Source organism: Alexandromys fortis, unplaced genomic scaffold, assembly GCF_014885135.2.
Source record: "Alexandromys fortis isolate MF-2015 unplaced genomic scaffold, M_Fortis_MF-2015_v1.1 scaffold_17, whole genome shotgun sequence".
Classification (NCBI taxonomy): domain Eukaryota; kingdom Metazoa; phylum Chordata; class Mammalia; order Rodentia; family Cricetidae; genus Alexandromys; species Alexandromys fortis.
Genome location: NW_026067896.1, coordinates 15064798 through 15092383, shown reverse-complemented (window position 1 = coordinate 15092383; position 27586 = coordinate 15064798). Strand labels below are relative to the sequence as shown.

Genomic DNA, 27586 nt, shown 5'->3' with positions numbered 1-27586 from the left:
TTCAGAGACAGAAGATTCCTGGAGTACATGGGGTAGGGAGGCAGAAGCCCTGAGCAGTTTAAAGAGCAAGTGTGTCATGTCTCAGTCTTTCCCTCTGTGCTATATTCCTCTCTCACTCCGTGGATTTGGCCTGTGACTTGATGTCAGGAATACGGGCCCGACCCACAAGCACACGCTGCCAAATATTACCTGATAACCAAGTGGCGAGGAAAGTATGTATGTGTGTCAACACTGCTCCTTAGGATATTATCTTCAACCAAAACATGGAGGGCCCAGTGACTCAGAAAATATTCAACACATGAGTGCTATTTTTGGAGATCCCCATTCCTCAAATCCAAGCACCAGAGATTAATTCAGAAATGTGGGTAAGGTTAGAAAGGGTATTAAAGATGCCATGCAGGGCCATGCGTATTGTGCCTCTTGGCTTGGCTTCTTAGGAGGGGATCACATGAGAGCAGAGGAGGCCCCCAGTGTCCCTGACCAGCTCTGCATACGGAAACAGGTCAGTCACCATCCGTGGTTTTACCTGGAGTCTTCACGAACCGCTTCTTCTGGCCTGTCAAAAAGCAAGTGCAGGTTTGGATGGCAGGGAACAGAGTTGACGAGGAGGCTGAACACTGCGTGAAGAGAGGACCAAGCCAATGAGAGAACAACGGCAGCAACAGAAAATCAAACCAACCCTGCAACAGACCTGGCGGGGGATGAGTCGCTGGACGTGGATGAGGTGGGCATAGGGCTGGATGGCGCCGAGAACATGGGCCATGATGGCGAGAGGGGTGAAGTTGGGCTTGGATTCGGGGGGCTGCAAGACATAACAACCAGAAAACTCATCAGCACACAGGGAAACCACAGTGGGAGCACAGGAGGTTCATGGAGAGGCCAAATGACAGGGTGCTGCAGCAGAACCACGGGAGCACCAAAGTCCAGAGGCATGCTGCCCAGTCTCCGTGCTCCAGGTCAGTCGTGTGCGTCTTCCAAGGAACGCCTTTGCCCTGATGTCTTGATGCACAAGCATGTCCTTTGCCCCATCTCACAACTGCTTTCTCAGTGACCTGAGCTTCTCCATTATCTATTGTACCACTGGCCCTGGGGAACATGCGCTGGACCCACATACGCGAATCTGCAGCTCTGTGTTTTGCTGCCTGCTTTGTTACACACTGACCGTGCTCTCAGTCAGCCTTTAGCCTTCACTGCTGCGTGCTTTAAAACTTACGTCTCAGCAGAAATGAATATTTTTCTGGGCCACAAAGGCCATTCAGCCAGAAAACAATTTCCTGTTTACATTTTTAACTACACGGGCTGTGTGCCATTGGAGATCCAAGTGTGCATTAGGAACACGCTAGGGAACAAGGGCAGGACGGACACACACCTTTCAGAGACAGCACTTATGGCTGTGTGGAACTCCCTGGGGGTGCGCTGTCAGGCCTGTGCTTTCTCTTGCTGTGGATTCTGGTGCTCAAAGAACAGTCTCAGTGAAAACACAGTTTTTAAAAGGGAGCCCAAACTTCACATTTGCCTTATTCTTTGATGGGCAGCTGACCAAAGGGTTGGAGAGGAAAGGTTGAAATTACCACAATCTAGCTGGTAGATTTTAACTGGCCATGTTGGCCATCTGACTTGTTTCCGCAGATTATGCAAACACCTTAGCACCTAGGTGAAATGACATTATGTCACAGAAAGTGCAAACACAGATGGCTGAGAAGATGTGGAGGCAAGCTAGCCGTACAACCACCTCAGTTCCCGAATCTTAGCTGGCTGCTGGACTGTACAAACAAAGCTCTCTATGGGGGAGTGAAATGTACAGGTGGGCAGCAGCTGCAGGTGGGAAGTCGGCAAGAATACAGGCATGTCCTATATGAGGACATGTAGGAACTGCACTAGGGCTACACCAATTCAGACATGACACTGGTATTGAGTGTGTGTGTGAGCGTGAGTGTGTGAGTGCATGTGTGTGTAAATATATACAAAATATATACATGAAGACCTGTGGCAGCATTCAGAGAACACCCAGTGCAAAGTTCATATCCTCCAACAAATCTGATTAAATACTTATTAAATGTCATCATGTGTATTATATTTCTAGCGTATGTATCCCGTGAGGGAGGAAGTCTCGTTCCTCTTGCCGTAGCTAGATTATCTATGTAATTCCTGTAGGTATTAAAGAGCTAACTAGGGAGGAAATTAGTGGATCTCATTAAGCTGTCCAAGAAGCCCACAGACAGGCACTGCTGGAATTTCCACTTCACAGATGTGAAACCCTGGGCTATGGAAAGGCTTGTCAGTCTTTAAGTGACAGGGCCAAGATTCACTCAATGCCCTGACCCAAAGCCTGGCTCTCACTGCCAGTTCTGTCTCCGAGAAAGCAGGCCCTCCTCTGCTCCTCTAGGCCCTGAAAAGCTTAACAGACCCAGGCACAGCATTAGTGATTCTCTTACTCACTGATTTATGAGTTTCCTTCAGATGCCTAACATTTGCAAGGGAGAATGGAAATACAGCAGCAGACTCAGTAAGGCTCAGCACACAGGGAATTCCAATAGACTCCACAGTCCTGCCTCCTCTGTCCTGTCTGGTAGACTCACAGAGCAGATGGGATTCATACAAAGAAAATAAATTAAACTCAAAGAGAAGATTTCAATCCATCAAAGACTCATTGGTAAGCACCCAGAATGAGCAAGATGATAAAAACAATTTGCCAAAGTTTCTGGCTTCAAAGAGCTTAAAGTATATTTGACAAGATGTAAGAGGTTAGGAAGAAAGCTAGACTAGAGAGAGCAAGAACCATTAGTGGGAGGTCAGCGACTGTGCCTGCTGATCCAGAAACAGCTGTCCATCACCTAAGCAGTCTTCCCGTGTACTTGGGCCAGCCACTGCTTTCCTTGGCCTCTCTCTGTCCCACCACATAATGTGCCAGTCAGTAAGCCTGGAAAGGAGTCCTAAATCATGGCCCGAACCAGAAAGCTACGTGAGACAAGGGGAGGGTCAAGAGAACAACTTGGACTCCTGTGGGAATACTACAGGATAATCCCAAAGGATCTACAGAGTAGTTGTCTATTGAGAAAACGCCTCTAGCTTCCTATGTCTTATGCACAGGAAGCATAGTCTGAGAACACAATATGGGGTTCTGAATGTCATTTTACATCCTCAGACATCCCAGCAGTTCCCCGCCAGGAAAACAGGGCAGAAATTATCTGGGGGTGAGGCTGGAATGCACGGCACTCATAACTCTTGTAAGAAGTGACTCTTCATGCCCCATGTCAGCTTCCATAAATATTAACTGCACATTTTAATGTCTAGCAGCATTTTATCTATTTGATTTGGTCATAGCAATAAGCATTTATTTGCTATGAAATGACCACAATTTAAAATCTATTACCACTGTGTCAATGTTGATGAAATAATAAATTGAATACTCCACAGTACTTTTTATGGTGTTTTCAACTACTGAAGCTATTATGCCTTTTATTTGCACATCATAAATGTCCGTTATCAACAATACCAGTGCACATTGTTTTATACACTGAAGAATGTCGATGGCAAAAGAAGGGTTGAATACACAGACACTCATCTAAGAGACAATGAGACACTCTTTTAGTTTTGATGGAACTCATACAACCTACAAGAGGGACTTAAAATGTACAGGGATAATGATACTCACATGTTCATACACATCAATTTCCTCTTCACTACAGCAGTGACTGGCTACCAGTGACTTATTAAAACGACAAGAGCCAACAACAAACAAACAAAAACTCTCAGACCACAATAAGCCCAAACAAAACAGACCAACAAAAATCAGTCGCTTTTACCTTTGGCCCTAAAACCTCCATTAAGAAATTCTCGATTCTTTTCCCACTGCCAGAGCCAAACATAACAAACAATCAAGGTTAAAAACAGGAGGAAATAACTTTCTAACTCCAATTTTAGCAGATGACCCTTAAAGATCTCTTACAACCCTCAGCCCAGCTGGGTATTTCCCAGCGGAACACCCCAGCATATTTTTCACCCTAAATATTCCTGGAGTCCTGCCAAAGCCTTCATCAGGGCCCAACTACAGCAACAACAGCTTCAACTTTAGCATGAAGGAAGTCTGCTCGGCTGGTTTGTCTCCAGTTGGGAGGCTCACATCAGCTGCAGTGTGCTCACCCACGGTGTCCTCAAAAGGACTCGGCAGACTCGGCAGCGTCTTTGACATTCAGCACAGTGAGAGAATAACAGCTCAGGGAGATAAGCCGAGGCCTTGGCAGCGTGTGAGGTTGTGGCTGATAGTTCAAGTACAGTGTGTAGTAATGTCATCAGCTTGACACCCTTCTGGGGTGACTCACTTGAATGACGGAGTGTGTGATGCACCGGCCAGGGCACGTTGGCCATGTTGTGAACAGTGCTATACCCGAGCAGGGCTCCCAATCCGAACAGAGATATAGCAGATTCTTTAGGTCTTCACACCACAGTTATAGAGTTTGTGTGAGATAAAGGGAGCTCTTACTAGAGACATAAGCTCACCAATACACAGAAAGTTTATCTTCAGCTAGGGATGTATGCCATAGCATATTTATCTAGGATGTACAAGGCTCTGGATTCAATCCACAATACAAAAGACAAAAGAAAGTTAATCTTTCTAAATTCTTATAATCAATTTATGACTTTGCAGAAAAAAATTAAAAATACTCAAAACAAAAAAAGCAATGAAGTTATGTAATAATTTGTATGACTGATAAGCACTGTTAACATCTTGGCATTATATGCATGGTTAACAGGCTATTTTTTAAGTTACCCAATATAAGGATTTCCAATGTCATTTAATAGACTTTGGTACATTTTCCATTGGCTAGCAGGCATGTTATTGTACGGTATACCTGGTTTATGTAGTCATTCTCTCTGTGTGCACATCCAGATTGCTATCCCCTTTAGCTAATATAAATAGTGCTGCCATCATATCCTTGTAGGGGATCACTGCCTGTGTCGCCAATTGTTTCCTTAGCATAAATTCCTGGAAGTAAAGTTAGTGGGTAAAAGGTTAGAATCTTCTTTTAAGGGTCATGCTATATCCTGCCAAATAGCTCTTGTTCAAAAAACTCTAGGAAATGCACTCCTCCAACACTGAGCACTACGTCCAAAGACTCAGTATGTTGCTGTCGTTTAAGATTAGCTTAGACACCTCGTCTTTCCCAATGTTTCCAATAACGGACAAACAAGCGTGTTTTCCTCCCAGTGTTCTGTTTTTACATGGGAGCAATGTTTAATTTTCCAAAGGGCGTCCTGCAAAGAACTGAAGAAGGGACACCAACACCCAGACAGACGGACAAGCAGGGACACTGAGCATCTAGTCTGACTGTGGAGCTGCACCAAGAGGAATGGGAATAGCGAGTATTCAGCTAGCTCAGACTTCCTAAAGACTAAACAGAAGTTATGAAGAGGGGCCAAAGGCTCCTAAGCCAGCATCACACTGTGGAGATGACATAAAACTTGCATTTATAGCTCTGCCAGAAAGGACCCATAATCTGTAGCCCACATGTGTGTAGTTCAGGCCTGGGGGTGGGATGACCTTAACAGTTTATCTCTCCTTCAGAGCTAGAACTGGGACTGAAGTCATTAAGGTCAAAGTGGGGATGTCTTTATTCTCTCTCCCCGAAAGGAGACCAAAAAAAAAAAAAAAACAATAGCATCTAGATAGTGCAATTCCAGATTAGTGAGTGCCTCTTCCCTGGAAAACATCCCTTTATAACTTGAAGCAGAATATCATAAAGAGAAAAAGGAAATAAAGCCATCTGGGCAAACACAGTTGAGAAGAGCACTGGTCAGTACAGTGACAATAGTGGATCAGAGAAAATGATAACAAATAAAATTGTAAACTCTTGATGAAAATTGAAGAGCATAAGTTCTTTCATATGTGTGCCTACTCAACCTTTTGTAACAGAAACGACAAACATGCCAACTGCTATGGAATAACCTTTGTACACTGTGAAGATGTGTTTCTCTCATTGGCTTAATAAAGAGTCAGCTGGCCAGTAGCTAGGCAGGAAGAGGTTAGGTGGGAGAGCCAGACTGAGAGGATGCTGAAAAGAAGAAGGGGGAATAGCCACATAAACAAACATTCAAGGGGACAGGTAAATGTCACAACTCATGTGGCAACATATACAGATTGATAAAAATGGGTTAATTTAGGCTATAAGAGCTAGTTAGTAATAAGCCTAAGCTATTGTACAAACATCCATAATTGATAATAAGTCTTTGTGTAGTTATTTGGGAATTGGCAGGTAGGCCAGAAAAGTCTGCCTTCAGCCAACCTTTGGGATCTTGCAATACGTGTTTTCAACTTTATAAGCAGGAAAAGGGGGGGGGGGCGTTCATGTGCTCCTGACCTCCATTCTGTGTTCTTTCCTGATGTTTGTCTATGTATTTATAGACATTATACCTCGTCCATTATACCTTGTATACATTTTAATTCTGATAATTACAGAGCTGTTCCTTGTTTTAATTGCTAGCTGACAAAATTCCCTTAGGGTCTTAACAGTTATGGGCAGTTGCTTTAAAAAAATACATTTCTAATAATTTGCATTAAGATATTTGATGAATCCACAATATAGCTATTCTGTTTTCCAGCTCAAAACAATTCTGGCAGATAAGTTTCAAGTCAACTGTAAACTCTGATGGTATAGGTGAAGATGGTTAGTAATTCCAGGATTGAAAGAAAACTGACAATCTTAGCAGAGGCTGTCTATTGTCTGTAAGGTTCTCTCAGTGAACAGTGTGAATCTTCTCAGGTGAACAGTACAGAAATGAGTCACAGAGTATTTGGGTGAAAGTTCCATCCCAAGCCCCCTCCCCTGGGAGTTGCCTCAGTCTTGGTCTCAGTGGGACCTCCAGATGAAAAGTTTTTGCACCCTGATAAATTTCTCCACTCACTCAATAATCCAAAACAGACCAAATCAAACCAAATTAGAAAAAGCCCAGATTTAATGAATAACAGCACTCCCAGGTGGGAGAGGAGATTGGAAGGAAGACCAGAAAACCATGTGTTTGTTCTCTGGGGGGCAGTTTAATTAGCCTGTGGGAGTGATCTTGAGCATCTCTGGGGAGGGATCATCATTTGGCGGGCTTTCTCAGACTTGGAGTCTGGACTGAGGCAACTCCCAGGGGAGGCGGGCCTGGAAATGGAACTTCCACCCAAAGATTCCAGACTCTTTGGATATATGGATGCCAGGGGCTAAGGTGAAGCTCCCACCCGAACAGAGAGGAACTCTGATTTTTAAATGGATGCCTGGACAAGAATCCTAGTTCAATTGATCACTGTAAGGAAAATCATCAATGGAAGGAACCAGAAGCACTGGGCCCAGCGCTTCAGTTGTGCACATGGTACACAACACACAGTGAGCTCAGCCTTTCCTTATTTTTAATCACACACTAAGGTGTAGTAGGAGGGTCCGCTTGTTCATCCCGGCCGCAGGTATATCAACATTGGTTTCTAAAATTAAATATATTTGTTATTTTTCAACCAAATAAAATTCATGATTTATAATGCTTCTTGTAGGACACCTCCATCTTTGGAGGAAGCACTATGAGAGTTTAACATGGGTTATTTCAATCTCCTGTCCTACAGTCTAAGGTACAGCAATGGTCAGGATGTCAGGGAGGAATAAACATGGCTCTTAAAATGAGATTTGCAAGCATGGGAAAAGAACTATGCAAACACAGGACTCACACATTAAATTCCCTAAAATAAAATAATTGCAAAATATCCTTCCACACATAGTACTAAAATAACTGGATACCTAAATGACATTGGACCTCCTATCTCACACCATCCAGGTAGATTACAGATCCTAATACCAAAGGCAAACAAAGCAGGGTATATAAAATAATCAGGGTTAGATTTATCCAATGGAGTACTACAGGTGGACTTTTCTTTCCAATCCACCAGTTCTCAAATAACCAATATGGAGACTCAATATTAATTATAAATGTTCAGCTGATAGTTCAAGCTTATTACTAATTAGTTCTTGCAACTTAAGTTAATCTATATTTCTTATCTAAGTTTACCACATGGCTCATGGTTTATTATCTCATTTCGAACATATCCTGAGACCCTTCTTATTCCCAGCAGCCTCCTAGTCTGGCTCTCTTGCCCAATCTCTTTCTGCTCATCAGGCTGAGGCAGGGGGATTGTGAATAGAGGCCAGCTTGGGCTACACAAAGAGCTCAAGCCCATATGATCTTGTTTCAAAACAAGAACAAAAATATGCATAATCCTACCACCCAGTAAAGCCCAAACAAGTGGGTTTTCATTAAAAGATAATATTAGAAGAGAGGAGAAAGATCTAGGGCACATAAATAAATGTGGAATCCATAGTTAGGCTACATGAAGAACTACTACTTAAAAACAAAAAGAGGCAGAAAATAGGCAAGCAACCTGAGACCTGAAAAGGGAAAACTAAAGAAGTGTGCTTTTCTGTAAGACAGAAAAGTATACGAGAGCCGCATCAATCCTACACACCCATACAATGACTAGAAGGTAGGAATCAAATAGAGAGAATGCTGGTGCTTGTGAGTAGAACACCAAAACCCGTTGTATTCTACTGAAGGAGAGATAGAAACGATTGTTATACCCATTCTGATCAAGGTGAGGATGCCATCTATGGTCCAACAGCTATGTACCAGGATGTTCCCTGGAGGACTATGCATGTGTGTCCCAAGACGAACATTCATACAAGAAGACTATGACAAGCAGGGCAGAGTGGCTCAGGTGTAACGTACTTGCTCTGTAAGCATGAGGACCTGAGTTCCATTCGTAGAACTCATGCAAAAACTCGCTGGGCATGGGGCTGTCACGTGAAAGTAACAGCGCGGGCAAGGCAGAGGAAGGTGGGTATCTGGGGCTCAATGCCAGCCACCCTAACCTATCTGGAAAGTTTCAGGCCAAGGAGGACTGAGCATCTGTCTAAAACTACAAAACAAGGCTCCCGAGGAGCCACAGCTGAAGCTTCCTGGTGCACCACCTGCTCAGAATGTACAGCACAATTAATTTGGAAGAGTAAAGAGCAGGACCCTCACACTTCAGGAAAAGAAGATGGAAAATGCTTTTAGTGGCTTGATACAAAGGCTCATTTTATACACCAGGATGAGTAAGTCATGTGTACGTGAATGGCCCTCAAAACTGTACATCAAAAGGGACTCAAGCATGAAACATTTTAGTAAACATGCTATCATCATTTCCAGATTCCCCATTACCTCTCTACCCTGAAAAAACAAAACAAAACAAACAATTAGGATGCTTTTAGGGGCAGTGAAGGGTCTGCCTACAAGTGAAAGCTGAGTCACTACTTGTGACTGTACAAGGCAAGATTCAGCCTCCCTGTTGCAACTTTCACACTCTAAGTATCCTTCCAATGTCTGCGTCGTGCCACATCTTTACAGTTCTTAAATTTTTTAATATTTTTATTTTAGGCATATGAGTATTTTTCCTGCATGTGCCTAGTATCTGGGAAGTGACAAGAGGGGTTAGATCCTCTGAAACTGGAGTTATGGATGGTTCTAAACCACTATGTGGTGCTGGAAACTGAACCTGGGTCCTCTGCAAGAGAAACAAGTGCTCTCAACCACTGAGCTATTGCTAGACCACACACCATTGTGTGTGTGTGTGTGTGTGTGTGTGTGTGTGTGTGTGTGTGTATGCGCTTGTGAGTATACACACCTTATTGAAAGCATCGCTTTTTCAAATGTCCCCACTGAAGTGTTTTGGTATTCCTAAGCACAAGATGGCCTTGATGGGCCTCACAGAAGAACACGTGTTCAGAGTAGCTTCATTAACTGAGTATGTTAATCAATAGTATGTTAAGGGAGGGGTATTACAGAGAAATACATGTAAAACATGGTTTGTATCAATTAACTGATGAAAATATGACAAGAAGTTCTCCCAGGAACCTTAACTTGTATTGTTTTGAGGATGGAAGACTGGGGCACTGACCAGTCTGGTGACTTTACAGAGTGTGGTAACTGCATTTAGGAAGTAAAAATATCAGTCAAACAAGGAACTGCTTGCTGCATACATCAGATCTGTACTCTCTGTTGTGGAGAGAGAGGTCAGTGACAGAGGGAAGGCCAGAGGCACAGATAAGGACAATGCTGAACTTCTAGCCTGGGTGCTCATTAAGTGGGTATTTGCTAGACAGTAATTAGTAAGTCATATTCCCATATCTTAGGCATATTCTTCACTATAAATATGCTTTAAAGCTAGCTTAAAGCACAGTGTGACATGCTAGTCACATTTATCCTCCATCATTGCTGAAATTAAAGGCAACGTGTGTGTGTGTGTGTGTGTGTGTGTGTGTGTGTGTTTGTAACGTAAGCTCTATGCTTTAAGTAGTTTTAGGTTTCTAGTAAAATTGAGCAGAAAGTTCTAAGGTCCCTTGTCCACAGACAGGCATGGTCTTTGTACTTGTAAATCGTTTTCTATATTGTCTTCCATCCAAAGTGTTCGTTGTACTCTTTAGGATGTTCGGGAAGGTCAAAACATAATTTAGACTCTGTGTCACTAATTCGCTGTATGGACTGCATTTCCAGTTGGCAGCTTCCAGCCAACATTGTTCTCTACCTTTTCTGTAAAGTACAATTAAGAGACATTCCTGTACGGCTTCTATGCCCCCAAACTAACCTTCCTATCCAGCCTACCGCTGAGAATGTATGCTGACTAGTCTAGAGACTTTTCTTTCTTTAGCAGAGTTATTACAACAGATCCACAGTTTCTTTTCTTTACTGGCGCATGGGGAAGTCGGGGAGGCTGCCTCTGATGTCATGTTCTGAGTAGGCTGGACAATATGTTAAGGACACAGGGAGAGGCCGGACCATCTGGCACACTTTTCTATACAGTCTACTCTCAGGGAAGATTTCCTGTTTGGACTACTCAGAAACGAGGAGAGGAAAATTTTTTAATAAGAGTCTAAATGTCAGCTAGCAAAAACAAAAGACTATCTAAAATTAGCAGTGGTGGTCCCAGATTTTCTCAGCTTTATAGTAACCCTGTGAAGATAAAATAAGAAGCCTAGATTTATTCTCTGGGATCAGAGTTTCCAGCAATGGAAAAAGGTTTCTGCTAATGACAATGTCTAGGCTGGTTAAACACAACCATACCGTGGTCTGGATACCACAAAAGGCTTATGAGGCAGAGAGATAAGGAGAGATCGACTCTTAGGAAAAGGCTAACACTCTCCAGCTCTCCTTCCTTCCTTCCTTCCTTCCTTCCTTCCTTCCTTCCTTCCTTCCTTCCTTCCTTCCTTCCTTCCTTCCTTCCTTCCAAATGCACAGCTGAACCCTTGAATTCTGCTGCTTATTCAGGACTCTAAATGTGGTTAATTGCTTTGTTGATTTCAAAGACCTTTTTCTCTCCTCTGTTTCTATCCTTGGTGCTTGGCCCTGCTCCTCCAGGGTAGCCACTGCAGTGCACTCCCTCAAATTCTGTTGGTGCTAGTGCACGCGCGGGCACTGACATCTGGGGTGCACTGGCCTTTATGTCATCTTTGCGCCCTTGCTCCTTTAATTCTGAAGAATGTATTGACTTGACTGTAAAAAATTTGAATGATTTTCCAGCAAAGTCAACTCTCCGCTAGGAGAAAAAAGATCATTTCAACATCTGTGAATAAAAAAATGGAAGGACTATGATCTTTATATTCTCTTCTAGTTCTTATACTTGGAACATGGAGAAGTCAATAAAAGTCAATAAATAATACAGCAAGACTGTATTAATTATTATCTCACAAACTAGCTTGTTTTTTGTTTCTGCTAAACTTGAGGTGGACTCAAACTGACTCTGGACCACATATGTGTTACTATGCAAAAACCAACATAGAAAACAAAAATTTTATTTTATTGTTTTTTTGTTGGTTATTTAAGAATTTTGTTCATTGTGTTTTGATAATTTTCACCCCCATCTCCAGACCTACTCCCTCAACTTTGTGTCCCCTGCCGTAAAGTGTAAATGCTTAACTTAGAAGAACGATTCTGGTGATAATTTCAAAATATAAATCTTACCATGAAATTTCTCTTCCTCGCTGCTCACTGACAATATAAAGACCAAGGTGTTCTCAGAGGAAAAGCCTACCTTGTTTCTGACCTGTCCAGTGGTGTACTATAGGTGCACAGGCCTCCTTAACACATCGCATAACAAATGCTGAAACTCCCCACTGGTTACAAGTGTAGCATACATCCCTTCCCCTGAGAGACTGGCATGTGGAACTTCAGTTTATAGCTACATAGCTGCGTCCCCCGCTCCGTTCTTCTGGTTCACTTGGAGAAACTCTTACCCACCTCAGTGTCTCACTCACGTCACTGTAGGCAGGCATGGGACCTAAGTCAGACAATTCTCCTAGCAGCACAGCGACTGGCCCACTGACAGACTATATCCTATCAGCAGCTACTTAGAGGGGAAAAGTCTACACACTCCCCTTCCTGGATCTGATGCCTCAAATGCAATGGAATAAGCTGAACAGAGTTTTTTTTTTTCCCCTAATCAAGTATTTACCAGCAAATAAAGTTTGAAAGAGAGAGGGATAAGAATAGAGCATAATAATAATAATAGTAACTTGGATCACTTGATCCAGTTTCCAGGTTAGTTATGTCCTGAGACTTCTTAACAACAAGAACCCCAAATTCTTCCCACTACTCATCTCTCTGTGTGCTTCCACTCTGCTCCTACACTACTGGGGACTGAACTCAGGGCTTCATGCATGCTAGGTAAGCACACTTCTCCTGAGCTAGCACCCCAACCCTTTTTTCTGGGTCTCTCTCTCTCTCTCTCTCTCTCTCTCTCTCTCTCTCTCTCTTCTTGTGTGTGTCTCTCTGTGTTTTAGTCTTTCTGTATACAATCCAAGCTGGCTTTGTGGCTTTCAACTTGAGATCCCCTTGCTCTTCTAAATTCCAGGATGACAGCCACCCCCATTCTACCTCCCTCTCCTCTTCCCTTCTCTCTTCCCTTCTTTTGAGACCTATCTTGTGCAGCATGTGTGGGCCTAGAATTTGAGATGGAACTGAGAATGTGCATGAATTCTTGATTCTCTTGACTGCACCTCACAAGCCCTGAGACTATCAGGCATGAGCCACCATGAGAGCCTCCCCCAAACCTTTCATGGAAGATCCAGGAAGTAAATAGTTTAGACGGCAGACCAATAAGCAGATTTGAGGATATTATGCAGACACCCTGTACCACCATATAAAATGTTAACTGTACACCACTAATTTTTTCCCTAATCTCACAAGCCACAAAGAAAGCAAACAGGCAGAAACTGTAGTCCTACCCTGTTTGGGTCTGGTCCAGGAACCTCAGATTGCCATCTCTGTTGTCACATCAGTGGTATTTGACGTGTCCCTTGGGCATTCTCCTTGTTCCTGCTGTTGCTGGCACTTCTGCCTCTAATGTTCCTGCCCTTGTGCTGGTCGCTGCCTATCCAGTTATGCAAAGCGTGCCTCACACACCACTTTCTTCCTAAGGCTTCTTCGGTATCACAAGGAGCCAAGGACTTTCTCCTCTTAAGCCTTGCAGACTGTATTTTCCCCCAGGGCTTGATTCTGTCTCATATCGTCATTATTATAGCATCTTTGAGCTTCTTATGCACTATAATAAGTTTCTTTGAACTGGCAATATTCAAAAACTATATTAAAATAAGACTTCACGGTCATAAAGCAAAACGTTTTGGGAAAGGAAATAAGGGTCTAGCAGACACCAAGGGCCAGAAGACTGTAGCCAGGGAAGCTAGACATTCCAGAATCAGACTTGGGCAAGGTCAAAGAGAACTCTGCTCATTCTTGCTGGTCATCACAGCTCTGCAATCAGACACTTTTTACCAACCTAGGGTGATTATGGTCAAGAAATGATGGCATGGGAGCTTCCCACATTTTTTTTTTTTTTTGTTTCTGGTACAAAAGAGAGAAGACAGAAATGCTAGATGAATTCCCAGGCTTTGGTATTCAGTTTCAGTCACCAGTGGCTTCATTCTTGCAATTGGATAACACACGGGCAGCCCCAAGTTACGCAAATATGTCCAGTACTAGGACTTGGATTTGATTGGTGTAACAAGCATGCTTTAATTCCATAATATTTTTAAGGCCTTTAAATTGATCTCTCTAATAAAATATATACATCTATTCTCATCTTTTCTAAATAATAAAATCTCACTATTATTAAGAAGAAGCAAGTTTATCCACGTACTATTTAAAACTAGTTTGGCTCTCTCAATGCCATCTTGCTTTCTTAGCCAACAAACACATATTATTTTTTTTTAACTTTTGTAAAGTCGTGGCATACATTTTTTGGAAAACCTACTTAACTATTTTGAAAGATTAAAAAGTATGAGAACACACTCATCCATTGAGGCAGAGCACTCACTGCCATATTTTTCTAAACTCTTATTTTTGTTATCTCTTGTCTATAATAGACAGAAAACCAACTGTCAACAGTTAAAGAATATTTAGTGCTCCTGCGAGAGCTGAGAGCAGAGCTTTTGTTCTGTGACTTGTTTTTTCCAGTTTTCAACCACTGGGGCACCGAGAACATAAGTAACTTTCAACTTTTCTGGTCCTTTCTTTCATTCCCAGCCACAGGCAAACACTGGTCAACACTTCATCTCTACAGATTTGTCCTGTATTGACATTTCACAAAAACAAACAAACCTTGTGTATTCTTTTGTGAACTGTTAATTTCATTGCATATTTATGAGTTTTGTTCATGCTGCAGCATGTATGCTAGACAATTCATCTTCATTACTGAATCATATTGCATTGTTCGGCCCCTGACTGTTTCCTTATGAATTTGTAAGATTTCTGCACAGTCTGTGAACACAAGTTTTTTTTTTTAATCAGTGATGATCTTTGCAAACATGAGTTGCCATCTACATCTTGCCTTTTAATTTTCTCTTTTGAAAAGCATCTTTTGAAAGGCCAAACTTCTGATGTGCTAATTCACTAAGTTTGTCTTTTGTAGATGGTGCTTTTGCTGCCATACCTAAGAAATCTTTGCCTAAGCAAGGATTTTCTTCTGTAAGTTTCCTGGAACTGACTTACTTCACCTCTTTGTTTGAAGAACAGAGGCACAGGGCCTCCCCCAGTGCTCCTGACACCAGGTACTGGATGCCTGGGCAAACAGAAGCGCCTCCCCAGCGGCATCTTCTTACTGTGTGTTCTCACCCTCAATCTCCTTGTTTTACTTGGGAAACATGTGTTAGGAGACATGATAAATATATTTCAGTTATTTTTAAGGCTATTTCCTCAAAAAGCCTCAGAAGCAGGTCCACCGGGGCCATCTGTTATAAGAAAAACGAGAAAGCAGCTGTGTGCCTGCCTGCGCTGCACTCGTGTCGGTGAGGGCGCAATTACCTCCTCAGTGAAGGATTTGAATCATTACAGCAAATCCCTTACTCAGCACGGCGTGTATTAGGAAGACTTTCTGATCCTAAAACCAGGCTTTTCCTCTTCCACCCCTAAAGTACAGCAAACCCCCAGCCATTCAAAGCCTCCACAGTGAATTGTGCTGTAGCCCTGATTACTTCCACACAAGAAATATTTGCCCAGCATTTCCTAGGTGGCTTCATGAGGCAGGCTTCAGGAACCCAGTAGAAAAGATGCCCTGGGATGCCTCTGCCCTTAGGCCACTCATGTTCAAGGACAGTGTACTTGGAAGTAGGATAGAGGAAGAAAAAGCACAAGTTTGTGCACTTTTGTACCTATCCTTGTAGAATTTCTGTATCATGTTTTTTTTTTTTGATGTGTTGTATATAAAATGACTAAGGGAGAAACAAATTTTATAAATAAGTTAATAGAGACAACAAATTCATATTAGAGGTACTTGCTCCAAATAATTTTGTCTGAGAATATTTTGATTATTAAGGTGATTTTAAAAGTTTAGGAACTTTAAACGTTTAGTGAACAGAAAAAATAACAATGTAAACAAGTAAACAAAAATGAAAAAGACTTCATTTTAGATGGTATTAAAAGACAAGAAGAGAAATGACCATCAGGGCAGTGTGAAAGCAGGTGCCTGGATGGGCAGGTGGACCTAGTGGCGTGAATTCTGTGGATGGAGAAGCCTCTTTTGGGGCAACATCTGAGTGAAGATCTTAATAAAGTTAACCATGGAGGCTCTTTCTCCTCATTGCTGGAGCATCTTTTAGTGTCTGCCATTGGGCTAAAACTAACCTAAACCCCACTTCCTCCTCTCACAATCTTTTTAGGAATTGGGTCTTTTCCCAGAACACTGTGTGGACTTAAGGGGCAAGGTCTTAGTTTGAAAGAAAATACTATCAAATGGAGGTCAGTTGGGGAGGGCATAGCTGTGGCAGAGATCTCGGCCGTGGCTGGTTAATAGCTGAACAGACTTATTCTGCGAGCACCTGCTTCTGCGCAAAGCTAGAACACCATTCTGTTTGGAGAACAAATGCTTGCCTCTTCAGCGATGTTACTACATGCTCTTAAAAGGGGGGTGGGATGGTGCTTCAACTTTTTGTGGGGTGGGGGAGTTTTTAGCTAAAACCCAAATGACCAACCAGTCTCGGATTCCTTCCTTTGCATAAGTGATGTATTTACAGTTCTCTAGGGGACCCGGTGCATGGTCAGACATCATGGGTAACCCACTCTCTCACCTTAGGCTACCCTTCTATAACTCCACATCTAACATGGCTGAAGTCCATTCGCTTTTTATTGGGAGGTTTATGGCAATTCACTTGCAAAGGTACCTATTCTGTTCCCTTTAGAAGTCACCAATCTGTATTTTCATATAGCCTGAAATGTAGGTGACAATAAGTATTCTAGAGTGCCAACCCCACTGTCCAAACTCCAGCCTTTCTTCTTATCAGCCCCCAGATTTATCCTGACAAAACAGTACTCCGAATATACTAGGGTTTCCTATCACTCACCTAGGCAGCCATGGAAACAGAAGGGGAACCCCTTGGCAGAATCCTTCCAAGGGAAGAATATTAGAAACTATAAATCCGGAAATTATACAAATGAAAGACAACAAAATGCCCTTTCCAAGATGAAAAACTCTTACGACAGCAAGCAGCTGAATGAAGCCCAAGAACCTATACTGAACGTGCTACCCTTTTCCTGTATCATGCTTGGGTGAGCAGCTAGAGTTAGGGGCCAGTGACTCTAAGTTTCTACTGTGCCCAGGTCAGCTTGAACCTGTGGAAGTGTAGTACAGTTTTCTCCCTTTAAAAACGGACATTTTTATTTTCGGTCTGACATCTTAGCAAGGCCACCATGGTTGTCACTGCTCGCCAAGCTTTGCTGTGTCACCCAAGGTCAACCAGAAGAATGTGTCTGGAAAGCTGGCCAATGAAGACAAAGACTCACTAAACAAGTTTGGGGGTGAGGCCAAAAAGAAGAAGGGGATACCAAGGCAGCTTTCAGGACAGGCTCTACAACCTAGTTCTGCTGGACAAAGCTACGAACGACAAACTCTACCGTAGTTCCCAACCGTAAGCTCATTACTCTAGCTATGGCCCCTGAGAGACTAATGATTTGAGCTGCCTTGACCGGGGCAGCCTTTTAGGACTCCCAGTAAATAACTTATCAAGCTGGTTTCAAACCACAAAGTTCTAGCAATTTATATGAGAGACGCAAAGGGCAGAGGTGCCCCAGCCGCTGGCGAAGATGCACAGAGAGGTTCCATCATTGTACATTTGAAAAACAGAACTATATTTCTTTAAGAAAAACACTTATTTGAATAAATCTTTATACCATGTTTGGCTCTAATCAAGTATGTTAAGCTTCTTATCCACTGAATTAATAAACTTTCAACGCTAATCTGCCATTTGGTAAAAGAATAAAGGAGTCTGGATTGGGTGGCTTGAGAACCTGTGCTGTGGACTGAGGTGCTTCCACTTTCCAGGGTTTAAAATTACTGAGACTGCAGTCTCGTGGCAGCTGGAGAAGGAGCAGGGTCAAGAGCAAACTAGGTCTCTCTTGAGACATGACACAACACAGACAAAGGCCCACTTCTAAAACATCAGCTAGCCCTGGCAAAAGGGTACGCAGCTCACATGCCAGGTCTGGGCTGGGCAAACCTTCGTGTCTCTGACTTGGTCCAGTCACCCTGTGAAGGCTGCCTTGGTTCTACAATGGGGTAAGCTGAGGGCTAGGGAGGTAGAACCATTTTCTAGACTGTAGCGCGGGCAATGCTAGTACTGTACATGCTGCCCCCCGACCCCTGCTGCTCTGGAAGACATCTACAGTGCTGATTCCCCCGGACACTCACTTAGCAAGCCTGGTGGACACAAGGAACCTGCCTAACACAAATAGAGTAGTAGACCTAGAGGGAATTTGCTCGAGTGGCTCCAGAATCTGCTGAGCGAGTAAGATCTTAGATCTGTGAGCTCATAAACACACATTACATAGGAAAGCGTTTGGAAACTTTTCAATAGTTTGATGGGTTGTCGGATTTCAGAGAATACCTGTCATAGTCGGCAAACAGACTGCTCAATGAAAAGAGTATCTTAAGAGCCGTGGAGCGACAGTTTAACGTGGGAGCTTGGGAGCAGGTGGCCCCATTACTGGTTCTGCCGCTTCCGTCCTACATCACCCAGGGAGATTTACTTAACTTCTGTGTGCCTCATTTTCTTCTCTTGCAAAATGGGGATCATTAATAATGCCCACAGCCCCGGGACTGGTGAGAAATAAGTAGATTGTACACACAAATGTGCTTAGTCCGTTAAGGCTTGGTGTTTACTAGACGGCAGCTGTTGTGATTGGGACATGCTTGGCTAATGCCGTAAGAAAATGATTCTTTATTTTGGAATGGAAATTAGACCAAAGGACACAGTACTCAGTGGCTGAACCATCCATACTGCCTAAGGCATTGATCTAAATAGAACACAGATGTAGACCATCCCTCTAACCATGCAAGATCAAATACTGCATATTTATATGGCAAAACTCCCCAAGAGAGGACACTGAAATCTCTGGATTTCTTAGTGAGAAGGAGGCTGCAAAGGCTAGAAGGTGGTACCTGTTCCCACTGGTTCCTTTTCTGAAGGGCCAGTAGTGTCACCAGAAGACATGATGAGCTTCCTGAATAAGAAGTACCTGCCCCTATTCCCACTGAGGAGGACAAGGACCAACACCCACATTCCCAAGATACCAAAATCCACAGATGCTCAAGCCTCTTGCATTCAACAGTGAAACCAGTTACTTGTGATCCCTAAAGCTATATAATGCTACGTAAGAAGCTGTTTTTCTTTGCTGAACAATATGTTATAACAATAAAGGTCTGCATGTGTTCAGTACAGATGCAATTTTATTTTAGGAAACCAATTTTGGTTTTCAATTTGCCACTGGTGAAGTATATCCTACAAATGTCCATGTGCTGACACTTAATCCCTGCTGTGAGGTATTAAGAGGGTAGAAACTTAATCTGACTAGGGTGCACAGAGGTGAGCTCTTTGAGAAGACACCCGTATTAGGTAAGGTTATCTGGGTGGAACTCCCATGACTCCCTAGGACCTTTAAGGAAAAGGCAGAAAGACTGCAATACGTATTCTCTGCCTCTTAGCAAGTGATCCCCTGGACTACTTCAGAATCCCCCAGCAAAGACAGTTACCACCAGATGTGAGTGACCTTTTCACCACATATTTCACCTGAATGTCTTTTCTTTCATCGTCCATCTTTGTATGTGTGTGTGCATGGAAGTCTGGGTGCCATTGTGTACACGTGGAGGTACGGGGACAACTTTGCAGAGTCAGTCAGTTTCCTCCTGCTACTTCTATTGGGGTCTCGGGGATTGAACTCAGGTCATCAGGTTTGCACACCAGACTTGTTCTCACATCTGCCAGTAGGCTAAATGCTGGTTCTTTAGTAGGGCAGCTCCTTCAAGGAAGACAAGCCTAGAGGACATTCACTGAGAAAGTTGCCACAGTGGGTTCAAAGAGGAAGAGGCAGGGAAAGCTCTGCTGAGCCATGCCATATGCCTGCGAAGCTTCAACTGTGTAATTGCAGCCTTAAAATCTGCTTTACTCCCTCCCTTTGACGCCAGGGAAAAAGTTATGAACAAAAGAACTGGGGACCATGCTTGGCACACAGAAGGCACCTCTGACAGAAAAGTAAGAATCATTACTTACTGAATTTGATAATGTAAGGTATTTAAGCACAGGAATAAACAACCTTGATATCTATAAAGTCCTATGTACTTTTCCAAAGCACAGCTAAGGAGGAAGGAGGAAGGAGTTCTTCCAGTTAAACAGCTGAAGTCAGGTAACTTTATCCACTCTTCTGTCATTTTGGCTTTTAAAAATGTGATGTTCATTTAAATCCAGAAATTGAGTGCACATGTGTGTGCACATATATGTGAAACACAGAAAAATTCATTGTTTCTAATTCTAGCTATGAATGAAATTCAAGCTTAATGTACAAAATCAAGAAACAATAATAGACACAACCCAAATCAAATCAAGCCAGTCATCAAAATGCCCATCTTCCAACATGCTGGAGACTGTCTTAGAATATTTCCTTATATACAAATGCATCTGTACATGTTTTGCATATTTTATTATGCTTTCCCCACAAAATAAGTTTATTATAAAATATCGCATGTCAATTAGCAGCTCTCAGCACCATAATGTTTAATAGCTGTGTTGTAAAACAACCAACTTATCTCTGCTAAGGGATATTTACATTACTTCCCCCATATTAGAATAAATAATGACAACCTATTCACCTTTGTGGAGATCTCTGATTATTTCCAAATGACAGGAAGCAGAGGAGCAATGGCTAAGTCAAAGAAAAGCCTATGGCCGTCATTAATGCTGCCACACATCACTCCCAAGAAAAGACTTCCTGAGCTAGTATCTTGCCCACAGTAGGGCAACTTGACCCCATCCCTGACTGTGCCTTACCCCCTCCCCCCGATTTCTTGGGTATATGTGTTGAATAAACCTATCGAGACAACTTAGATGGGAACTAGTAGACCTGGTCTGGGTCTGCAGCAGCACCCCCAAAATGGATTCAAGTTCTCAGATGGAACTTCTCTGAATTTCTGCAGCGCTGGGTACAAGGCGAGTGTTGATGAGTAGAGAGTACCGATTCTCAATTGGGAATGACTGGCTTCCTCCAGTCTGTGAGTCAGCAAGCTGTACCTGAACACTGAACTGCGGCGAGAGAATGAATAAGCTTATCTAGTGCAGGCTCACATGCTGAATACACACACATGCCCACTCCTCCAGCAGCCCGGCTGGACACATGTGGGAAGTAAAACATCCTCTATAGCTGTCATGGAACCAATGGCGGATGCTCCTTACTTGCTCATTTTCTCTTAAAGGGGACAGAAAAGAAATCATAATGAAATTGGGTTGGAGATCTGTGGTTATAAAGAGGCATTCTCTGGCCACAGCTGGCAGGAAAGGACAGCTGGCATCTTAGACTTGGCAAATCTGTCCTGAATGATCAATGTTGTCTCTGTATGTGACAGATGGATCTGGTCCAAGGTATTTGCTGAAATAGATAATGTAATATTCAGACTGTCAATATGGGCCTGCAAGCTCTGCTTTCCTTTAACCCCTTTCCCTCTGGGAAACCTCCAGACTCTCTGTACTTTACCATCTCACTAGCTGCTTCTAGCCACAGACAAAGAGGATTTCAAGCCATGTGGCTACCATGAACAAAGAAAGGGGAAATGGAAGTGTCTATCTTAAACTTCACTGAGAGGCCTGTGAGACGGCTCAGAGGGTAAAGGCGCTGTCTAGAATTGGGTCTGAACACATGAGGCAGAGCCCTGGACACACATGTTGAAGGATAATAATGAACTTGTGAAAGCTGCCCTCTGATCTTCACTTGTATGGCATGGCACATGTGTGCCGATGTGTACAGACACACACACAATCAAAGTAAAAATATTTATTTTAAAAACTTCATTAAAACTTAATAGTCCTTTTATCTACTCTCTCCCTCCCTTACATTCAGCCTGCAAAACTTGAGGGGCTATTGGGCATTGTGGGGAGCAGGAGAGCTGCCATCAAAGCTCACACTAGTGTTTACTGAACTACCGTGGACAATGAGGACTTGCTACAGGGAAGCTACTTCCCTGCACACCTTCACTCAAACTAGAGCTAGGGAGTGGCCTCCAAAGGGGAGCCTGAGGGAATTTCCACTTGTGAGAATAGCAGCTGCTTTCTGGGTAACTCGTGGTACATGTGGGCAGGGAAGAGCTTAAGAAATGAGTTTCCTAGAGTTAATTCAGTCACCAACATGCTCCCTGGCAGGCTGTGGATTGTGGGGGAGTTTTGCTCCGGCTCAAGACAGAGCAGACTTCTGTGGTATAGCATGAAAACCCAGGACTTTGTGTGCTTCTAGAATAGGGGCTGAGATGGCTAACATTGTCGTTAATAGTAATAGCAGCTAGCACTTCCTGAGCCCTCCGTAGAAGGCGGTCCACTCTCCCATTCTGTCATTCCCCTCCCCACACCAGGCCCAGCAAGTAGGTCCTATCATAGAAACAAGGAGCCCATCGCGGATGAATCTGGTGTTCTGTGCCATCACAGAACACCTTCCAGCACACTCTCCTGTGGGGCTATGCCAATTCCCCTCCTCCTACCACTCGCCTCTGTGAATACTTGGCAGGACCACATGTTTATGTATTTTTTGAAAGGTTATGTTGCCACCAAGAACACCCTCGAATTCTTCTACAGGCCTGACCCAGGGAAGAAATGTTTATTTGTTTGTTTTGTTTTGTTTTTGATTACTAGTAAATTACACAAGTCATAAGAAGAATAACTATAAAGCAAGGGCAGTCAGACTGCTGCCAGAACGCTGGGTTGAAACAGTCAGCCAATCATGGGGCTGGAAGAATACTGACCAACAGGTGCCAACAACTTTCCAAAGAACCTGTGCCATGCAACACTGGGACACCTGGACAATCAAAGACAATTTATTTTGGAAATAATAATCTACCCAAGATTTTATTTTGAGAACAGAATTGCTAACAACACAGTGACCACACAAGAGCAGCACAGCTCAACTACTCAACAAACAGAAGGAAATATTTTGCTTTTTATGTAGGAAAGGGTGGACATTCTGGCTACGAGTACATAAAACTCCACTGCTCTGTGAGTCATTTCCCAGGCAAGTGATCTAAGATGAGTAAGACATGATCTTGTTCATCTTCTGTGTATAACAGGCTTTAGAATTCTTAGCTTATCCACAGATCCAATTTATTATTTTTAATAGGTTAATTTATCAAATCTTCCTAAGGTATCAGACCCAGACCTTACTCTAGATGCTGGGAATCCTGCAGTGCCCAAGGCAGGGCAGCTCATTCTCTGATAGGCTCTCAGTATGGTAAGGTGAGACAATAAATTGCCAGGCAGAAAGGGCTCTGAAGAAACCATGTGGCAGATGGTGACAGGTGGGGTGGGGGTCAGAAGGTATAGGGCAGGCCTCAGAACACAGAGTGAGAACAGCCTTTCATAGCAGCTAAGGCACTAAGGCAAGAACGGACTTGGTTTGTAGACAGAGTCACGTAACACAGGGGCCTGACAAACAAAGGAGGTACCTCAGGAGGTTAAGTAAGGTAAGCTGGGCCGATGGGACAAGCCTTAAGGAAGAGTTAGATTTCAATCTATGTGCAGACAGAAGGCACTGGGGGGAATGCTAAACAATTTCCTGAACCTGGGACATTGCTAGACATGTGAAGTGTTTCAGAATTTACAAATAAAAAACAGAACACCCTATAGCTACAAACAGAGCCATCTCCTAAGCAGGGAGAATGATTAAGAAATCTCTTCAGTGTACCTTAAGTGTTTAGTTGATTGAAACAGCAAACAAACATCTTTATCATTATGTCCATACACTCTGATTAGCACTGAGAAGACACAAAACTGAGAAAACATGATGCTCACAGAGGTTGCGAGACAGATATCCAGGCAACATACAGTCAAACATGTTCTGCTGGGAGGATGAATGCTCCCCCAAGGAAGCAACAGAGCCATAGAAAGTGAGGAAGATAAGGAAGGGAGCATAAAAGGCTTTCTGAAAGAAGTGATATTTCAAAACACAGTGTTCCCAGGAGATGAGAGGAAACAGGACAAAGTTGAGGAAGTGAGACAAGTTAGTATGGCCAAAGAAAAGTTTGAACAAAAGCTGCAGTGTCAATCAGGAATAGATCCCCAGGTCTTAAAGAATAAAAGATTCAAGGCATCTTAAAAAGTAAAAGATTCATCAAGTTATTAAGATCATTGGAGGCCTCTGCTTTACAGTCAACAAGACAAAACAGTGGCCAATGAACTGGGAAAAGATCTTCACCAACCCCACACAGGACAGAGAACTGATCTCCAAAATATACAAAGTACTCAAGAAATTGGACACCAAAACAATCACATAATCCAATAAAAAAAAAATGGGTACAGACCTAAACAGAGAACTCTCAACAGATAAACCTCAAAGGGCTGAAAGACACTTGAGATGTACAACATCCTTGGCCATCAGAGAAATGTAAATCAAAACAACTCTGAGATTTCATTTCACACCTCTAAGAATGGCCAAGATTAAAAAAAAATAACATTGATGACAGCTTATGCTGGAGATGATGTAGGTATGCTGGAGATATGCTGGAGGTAAAGGGAACACTCCTGCATTGCTGGTGGGAATGAAAACTGATACAGTCCCTTTGGATAACAGTATGGTGATTTCTCAGAAAATTAGGAAACAATTTACCTCAAGACCCAGCAATACCACTTTTGGGTATATACCCAAAGGATGCTCAATCGTACCACAAGTAGATGTACTCAATATGTTCATAGCAGCATTATTTGTCATAGCTAGAACACAGAAAAAACTTAGACGCCCCTCAACTAAAGAATGGATAAAGAAAATGTGGTACATTTACACAGTGGAGTACTAATCAGTGGTAAAAAATGACATCTTGAAATCTGCAAGAAAAATGTATGAATCTAGAAAAAAATATATTGAGTGAAGTAACCCAGACCCAGAAAGGCAAATGTATACTCACTCATAAGTGGCTTTTAGTTATAAAGCAAAGAAAAACTAGTCTCCAGTCTACCCCAGGGAACCTAGACGACAAAGAGAACCCTAAGAGAGACATAAACAGATCTACATAAGAAGGAGAAAAAGATAAGATCTCCTGGGTAAATTGGGAGCATGGGGGTCACAGGAGAGGGTAGAAAGAGAAGAAGATGAAGGGAGGGGAGCAGAGAAAATGTATTGCTCAACATAAACAATAAAAAAAGATCATTGGAGGCCACTGGAGATGCCAATGCTGGAGAATAATGTGTTCAAGTTTACACATTAGATCCCACAGTGGCCACACAAAATGAGCAATGTTCAAGTTCAGGAAGACCATTCCAAAAAGCCTGGGAAAGGGTGGCATCAGTTGAGATGGTGTCACGTGGTCTTATATGATAGAGGCAGAATTGACAAGTTAGTGACAAACATAGGAAGTTGGACCGATTTCTAGGCATCAGATGGAGAGAGGCGGAATTAATGATGGAGATGGAGAAAGCAGGAAATATAGGGTGAGGAATAGATGTGGGTGCAGAGGAGGAAGGGGAAGTCTTCATGGGAGTGGATGGGAGGACACTCAAACAGAGTTGGATATGGGTCTACAGAGCAAGCAGAAGGTCTGGGCACAGTCTGACATATTGCTAGCAAGGGCAACCAGAGAAAATGATGAAATCAGTCCAAAGAAAATCTAAAATCATACTCCTGAACAAGGTATAGTAGCACACATTAGCAATACCAATGCTGGTGAGGTGGAGAGGCAAGGAGAATCACCAGCCTGGGATACATAGAGAGATCTTTCTCAAACACATAAACACATAAACAACTAGACCCCAGGAAATAACATTTAACGAAAAAGAAACTCTCTCAAGAGAGGTGGAACCAACAAACAAGCAAGGAGAGGATATCAGTTGGGGGAGGGGGTTGAAGAGTGCCTACTGTTGGCAGAAAACAAGAAAAGAGTTAGGTGGTCTTTGAGGCTTAACAGAAAGACCATGGATAGCTCAGTGAAGGGGCTGCCATTGAGTTGACAGAGATAAATCATAGATTAAGTGGGAAGGCAGACAGATAGGAAAGATCCCTGTATTTAGTCTCAAAGAAGGAGTCAAAAATATTCAGTCCAGGACTTTCCTTTGATGATACATAAGGTTGGATTGAACAAACATTGGAAATAAATTCAGATTTTTTTTAAAAATGATGAGAACTAAAAAGGTTATTTTGAAGCAAATTACTTCAGGCAAAAAAATAATTTAAAAACTGTCCAGGAGACCTGCAGTATCGGGTGCAGTGGTCATTCTACAGCTTTGAGTTAAAACTCTAACTCCCTCCCTGTGAGCCAAGCCTCAGGTCATGGAAGATGATTTACAAGTCCTAGGATTCCAACTATGTCTTCGTGGGGCAGAACACAGGAAGAGTCACCACAACTAGCCAAAGGCATGAGAAGTATATGGCACAGGTAGGCCAGGACAGCTCCCGGAAGCTGTCAGGGTCATTGTTTCTGCCTGAGATTTACAGCCTCTCTTCTTCCACCTAGCTACTCGCATGTGCAGGGAAGGTGCCACAGGCTAAAGAGAAGTAAGACCAGTCCTGAAGCAGCTTCAAGTCAGGTGAGGACATGTGCTATCTTAAAGATTCAAAATCACTTCCTTACTCCCACTTAGTCCTGTTTACCATCCAGGTCGGTCACTTATAAGCCGAGAGACCTTGTGTTTGTTAGATGGCCCTTCTGAGCCTTGCCACCTGGGAGAAGTCACCAGCAGCCTCCCTCCTGTGAATAACTGTGAGCGCATGTGACGTCCCCTGCTCAGGGCCTGGCATGGAGGGAACCTCTGGAGCATCAGAAGCAGCTGTTGTTTAGTGACAAATCAGTCTGTCTCTTGTGATGGAGCTGAAGTGCACACTGAACTAAGTGAAGGGAGAAGACACTGGTGATTGACGCCCACCCCTGCCAGGCACACCCTATGGGTCCTCGAGGAAATAACACTAGGCTAGTATATTTAGGAAGGGTTCTCCTGTGATAAAGCATTCAATTGTACTTCCCACTTTCTTTTCTATGAGGTTCAGTATGGTTAGTTTTAATGTTGAGGTCTTTGATTCATTTGGACTTGAGTTTTGTGCATGGCAATAGTTATGGATCTATTTTTATTCTTCTACATGTTGATATTCAATTGGGCCAGCACAATTTGTTGAATATGCTTTCTTTTTTCCATTTTATAATTTTTTGCTTTTTTGTAAAAAATCAGGGGTTCATGACTGTATGGATTGATATCTGGTTCTTTGATTTGGTTCCATGGGTCCTCCTGTCTGTTTTTATGCAAATAGCAGGCTCAGTATTGTAGCTCTGTAGCAGAGTTTGAAGTCAGGGATTGTGATGCCTCCAGAAGTTCTTTTATTATACAGGATTGTTTTGGCTATCCTGGGTTTTTTGCTTTTCCATATAAAGTTGAATATTGTTCTTTTGAGGTCTTTGAAGAATTTTTCTGGGATTTTGATGGGCATTGCATTGAATCTATAGGTTGCTTTTGGTATAGCACAAACACTAAGAGAAATAATTAATAAATGGGATCTCCTGAAACTGAAAAGCTTCTGTAAAGCAAAGGACACA

General features: G+C 42.8%; 1 protein-coding gene across 8 annotated transcripts in view; it reads right to left on the bottom strand.

Moving 5' to 3' along the window:
- Positions 1 to 27586, bottom strand: part of Arhgap26 (Rho GTPase activating protein 26) — a 1368274-nt gene that overhangs the window by 19750 nt on the left and 1320938 nt on the right. For 6 of the 8 annotated variants that reach the window (XM_050161399.1, XM_050161408.1, XM_050161390.1 and 3 more), the window contains 2 exons: positions 692 to 802; positions 527 to 556 (listed from right to left, as the gene is read on the bottom strand). The exons of 1 other annotated variant lie outside the window; for it this stretch is intronic. In XM_050161399.1, the coding sequence (XP_050017356.1) occupies positions 527 to 556; positions 692 to 802 (141 nt within the window). The remainder of the gene's footprint in view (positions 1 to 526; positions 557 to 691; positions 803 to 27586) is intronic. One more of the 8 variants, XM_050161372.1, reaches the window with a different exon arrangement.